Consider the following 1,952-nt stretch of genomic DNA (forward strand, 5'->3'; position numbering starts at 1 on the left):
TCCTGTCGCTCACCTGGTTCCTGGCCGCCGGCATGAAGTGGGGCCACGAGGCCATCGAGGCCAACTCGCAGTACTTCCACCTGGCCGCCTGGGCCGTGCCGGCCGTCAAGACCATCACCATCCTGGCCATGGGGCAGATCGACGGGGACCTGCTGAGCGGGGTCTGCTTCGTGGGCCTCAACAACATCGACCCTCTCCGGGGCTTCGTGCTGGCCCCGCTCTTCGTCTACCTCTTCATCGGCACCTCCTTCCTCCTGGCCGGCTTCGTGTCCCTGTTCCGCATCCGCACCATCATGAAGCACGGCGGGACCAAGACGGAGAAGCTGGAGCGGCTGATGGTTCGCATCGGGGTGTTCAGTGTGCTCTACACCGTCCCTGCCACCATCGTCATCGCCTGCTATTTCTACGAGCAGGCGTTCCGCGAGCACTGGGAGCGCAGCTGGATCAGCCAGAACTGCAAGAGCTTGGCCATCCCCTGCCCCCTGCACTTCACCCCCCGCATGACCCCCGACTTCACTGTCTACATGATCAAGTATCTCATGACTCTGATCGTGGGCATCACCTCGGGCTTCTGGATCTGGTCCGGGAAAACCCTGAACTCCTGGAGGAAGTTTTACACCAGGCTCACCAACAGCAAGCAGGGCGAGACCACCGTCTGAGACCCCTGCCTGCCGGTAGACCTGTTAACGTCGGGGGGGTCTCTTTCTCTTTGGTTGTTGTTTTGTAATTAAACCTGTAAATAGCATTTGTAAATTAATGACACGTTTGTATTTAAAGCGTGGGAAGGAGGCGGAGAAAATAGGAGGGGGGATAGGAGGGAAAGGAGGGGGGAAAAGGGAGGAAAGAGGGGGAAAGGAAAAAGGAGAATGAAAGGAGGGAGGGGGAAAAGAGAAAAGGGAGAGGAGAAAGAGGAAGGGAAGAAAGGGGAAAGGAAAAAGGAGAATAAAAGGAGGGAGGGGGAAAAGAGAACAGGGAGAGGAGAAAGAGGAAGGGAAGAAAAAAGGAGGAGAAAATGAATGAAAAGTAAGCAGGAAAGGGATAAAAAAGTAGAAAAGGGGGAAAAAAGGGAAAGATGAGGGGAATTGAAGGAAAGAGAGAAAAGAAAAAGGAGAAGGGAGAAGGGAGAAAGGGAGGAAAACAGGAGGAAAGGGAGGGAAAAGAGAAGAGGGAGAAAAAAACAGGAAAGGAGTTAGAAAAAAGAAGATAAAAAAGGAGAGAAAAAGGAGGGAAGAAAAAGGAGAAAAAAGGGAGAAAAAGGAATGGGGATAAAAGAGAAAAAGAGGACGAAAAATGAGAAAAAAAGAGGAGAAAAAGGAGCTAGGATGAAAGACAAAATGAGAGGAAAAGCAGAGAAAAAAGAGGAGAAGAGGGAGAAGCACTGCCGAGCCGGGGCGAGGGCCCTCAGCCCCTCTCCCCTCTTCCCACTCTGCCCTGGAAAACGGGGAGAAAGCTAAAATCCCAGTTAAAAGCCCATTTTTCCTGCTCTCCTTCTGAAACTCCTCGGGAAAGCAGATTTTTCTCCCCCTCCTGTGCCCCCTGGGCTGGGGCTGCCCCCGGGGGCTCCCCCTGGGCCCCCCCACTTGGCGATGGCTTCTCCTCCCAAATCCCTTTTGGAACAATCCTTTGCAAATACAAATGAGTCCAAGAAAACCCACCAAATTATTCCTGAGGGCTCTTTTTTTTTTTCCAAAAAAAAATTCAAGAGCTACATTTGGGGGGTCCCCACGTCCATCGCCCCGCGGGGAGAGCCGGCGCCTCCCTCCAGCCCGAACGAACACTTTGCCAAAGAAAAAGGAGTTTTGAACCCCCAAAATAAGGAATTTTCAGTCCGCGGGGTGGGGAGGCCTCTGCTGTGCCCCCCCGGAGGAAATAGCAGAGATTTTCTCTGGGATTAGGGGTTTGGCTGGGGTGGGCCCCAATCTCCAGAGAGCAGCGGGTCCTGCTCCACTGGG

The 1,952-nt window shown here is 53.4% G+C and overlaps 1 protein-coding gene across 1 annotated transcript in view; it reads left to right on the top strand.

The window, feature by feature from the left end:
• Positions 1-659, top strand: part of LOC103805613 (frizzled-2) — a gene marked incomplete at its 5' end in the record, with an annotated part of 984 nt that extends 325 nt beyond the window's left edge. Inside the window, one exon of the mRNA XM_009078269.1 lies at positions 1-659. This exon is cut by the window's left edge and continues 325 nt beyond it. Coding sequence (XP_009076517.1) covers positions 1-659 — 659 coding nt within the window.
• Positions 660-1,952: the final 1,293 nt, after the last annotated feature.

Source organism: Acanthisitta chloris, unplaced genomic scaffold, assembly GCF_000695815.1.
Source record: "Acanthisitta chloris isolate BGI_N310 unplaced genomic scaffold, ASM69581v1 scaffold4367, whole genome shotgun sequence".
Lineage (NCBI taxonomy): Eukaryota > Metazoa > Chordata > Aves > Passeriformes > Acanthisittidae > Acanthisitta > Acanthisitta chloris.